This window comes from Colobus angolensis, unplaced genomic scaffold (genome assembly GCF_000951035.1).
Source record: "Colobus angolensis palliatus isolate OR3802 unplaced genomic scaffold, Cang.pa_1.0 Scaffold39, whole genome shotgun sequence".
Classification (NCBI taxonomy): domain Eukaryota; kingdom Metazoa; phylum Chordata; class Mammalia; order Primates; family Cercopithecidae; genus Colobus; species Colobus angolensis.
Genome location: NW_012117265.1, coordinates 30828 through 33259, shown reverse-complemented (window position 1 = coordinate 33259; position 2432 = coordinate 30828). Strand labels below are relative to the sequence as shown.

The window sequence follows — 2432 nt, the reverse complement described above, 5'->3', positions numbered from 1 at the left end:
GAGGGCAGGGAGGGGTACAGCTCCCCCTCACTGGGTGTCTGGGCAGCAGCCTGCGAGGTCCCTCTTTGTGTGCACGCTCCCTCGGGCCTCAGGGCAGGAAGCACCTGGTCTGGAGCGGATGCACAGGGCGCCTGGTTCCGGTCCAGCTTCCGCCACTGCGGCCCCCGGAGAGCTGGGCCAAAGAAACCAGGCGGCGAGGAGGCAGCGGCGCGAGGACACGTGGGGGTTACCGGGCAGGAGCGCCCCCCTATGCGCAAGCCCGCGGCCTGGAGCGCGCTGAAGGTGGGAGGTGGAAGAGAGACAGAACCCCCCGCGGGAGCCAGCGCACAGCTGCCGCACCGTGGCCGCTTCGGGAACCGCAGGCTTCGGCTCTGGGGTGGCTCAGTGACCCTCGCTGCAGAGGGGCCGACCACTGTGCAGATGGTCAGCTCCTACCTCCCATACAGGCTCAACACTCCAGTCAGGCAGGGGCAAACGACCCACAGAGGAACAGAGGAACAGATCCCAGTCTTGCAGCTGTATGGACCAATACACAAACCACAGGCAATCGAGAGACGGTGACGTGACATCTCTTTATTGGTTCAGTCTATGCCTGGCCTAGCGGCATGCCCAGGTCCACGGGGGCTCTGGTTGGAGGTCTCTGGACAGTCAGGGGCAGCATCAGCAGAAACCCTAGGTGTCGGGGGGCTGTGGGAGTAGCAGCACTGGTCCCCGCGTTGACAGGTGCCCTGGTGTGAAGATGATGGGTGTGAACCCCTGCCTCGAGCTCAGCGGCCCCTGATGAACCGGGTTCCTTTTCTGGAATGGGAAGCCCACTCCCAAGCACTTGCCTGGCTCCAGCTCCCCCAGTTCTCTCCCTGTTGCCCAAAGGGGAGACTCACATGTCCTGCAGTGGGAGAAAGGGAGGAGGGACCTCACCTTCTTAAACCTCTTGCAAGGAAATGTCTTGAGCCGGGCAGCCCGCTGGGCCGCATCTTCCGGCGGCTCCTTCCGCTTGTTCTGAAGCAGGCTGCGTCTCTCCTCCATAGCTTCGTCGGCCGCCTTGCCCCTATGCCAGGGGAGGAGTAGGTGGGACCTCATCTGCCCTTTACCCCTGCTTTCTCTGGCTGAGCCCCACCCCCCATTCTACCACCACTCACCCTGGCCGGGCACGAGGCCGGGGACCCCAGTTGGCCTCCGGGTTGGCCTGGAAGCGCTTGAGTCCTCGCTGGCGGGAGCTGGGGTTGGCATCTTCCCTGATGGTGAAGTTGGCCTGCAGCCTAGGGAAGCAGGGGTGGGGCGTCGGGGCTGGGGGCAGCTGCCACACGAGTGCGTCCCGGCTCCCCACAGGGCCTGTCTGCCTCCACCACACAGCACGGTGTCTGCTCATGTCAGAATTCTCTCATTCATCTAATAAACATTTTTGGTTTTTTTTTAAAGAGATAGGGTCTCCGCCACGCACGGTGGCTCATGCCTGTAATCCCAACACTTTGGGAGGCCAAGGCGGGCGGATCACCTGAGGTCAGCAGTTGGAAACCAGCCTGGCCAACATGGTGAAACCCCGTCTCCACCAAAAATACAAAAATTAGCCGGGCGTGGTGCCGGGTGCCTGTGATACCAGCGACTCGAGACGCTGAGGCAGGAGAATCACTTGAACCTGGGAGGCGGAGGTTGCAGTGAGCTGAAATCATTATCACTGCACTCCAGCCTGGGCAAAAGAGTGAGCCTCCGTCTAAAAAAAATAATGAAATAAAGATATACGGTCTCACTCTACTGCCCAGGCTGTAGTGCAGTGGTGTGATTGCCATCAAAGCTGCAGTCTGGAACTCCTGGGCTCAAGCAATCCTCCTGTCTCCTCCTCAAGCTCCTGAGTAGCCGGGACGGCAGGCAGGCACCACCATGCCCGGCTAATTTTTTGTTTTTTTGTAGAGATGGAGTCTTACTGTGTTGCCCAGGCTGGTTTCAAATTCCTAGGCTCAAGCGATCTTCCCGCCTTGGCCCCCAAAGCACTGGGATTACAGGAATGAGCCACCACGCCTGGCCCTAATAAACATTTTTATTTAACGACTGTGTGCCTGCATTGTTCTCAATGTTGGGAATAGACAGTGAACAAAATGGACAAAAAGCTACCCCTGGTATACTGATAATGCTAATTTTCTTTTCCTTTTTTTTTTTGTTTAAGACGGAGTCTCACTCTGTCACCCAGACTGCAATGCAGTGGTACAATCTCGGCTCACTACAAACTGCCTCAGGTTCAAGCGAGTCACCTGCCTCAGCCTCCTGAGTAGCTAGGACTACAGGTATGTGCCACCACGCCTAATTTTTTTTTTTTTTTTTTTTTTTTTTGTATTTTTAGTAGAGACAGGGTTTTGCCATGTTGGCCAGGCTGGTCTTGAATTCCTGACCTCAGGTGATCTGCCTGTCTTGGCCTCCCAAAGTGCTGGGATTACAGG

General features: G+C 57.4%; 1 protein-coding gene across 1 annotated transcript in view; it reads right to left on the bottom strand.

The window, feature by feature from the left end:
* Positions 1 to 551: 551 nt before the first annotated feature.
* Positions 552 to 2432, bottom strand: part of TRMT1 (tRNA methyltransferase 1 homolog (S. cerevisiae)) — a 14682-nt gene continuing 12801 nt past the window's right edge. The window contains exons 14-16 of the mRNA XM_011954939.1: positions 1140 to 1336; positions 919 to 1048; positions 552 to 728 (exon numbers count right to left, since the gene is read on the bottom strand). Coding sequence (XP_011810329.1) covers positions 582 to 728; positions 919 to 1048; positions 1140 to 1336 — 474 coding nt within the window. The 3' untranslated portion in view covers positions 552 to 581. The remainder of the gene's footprint in view (positions 729 to 918; positions 1049 to 1139; positions 1337 to 2432) is intronic.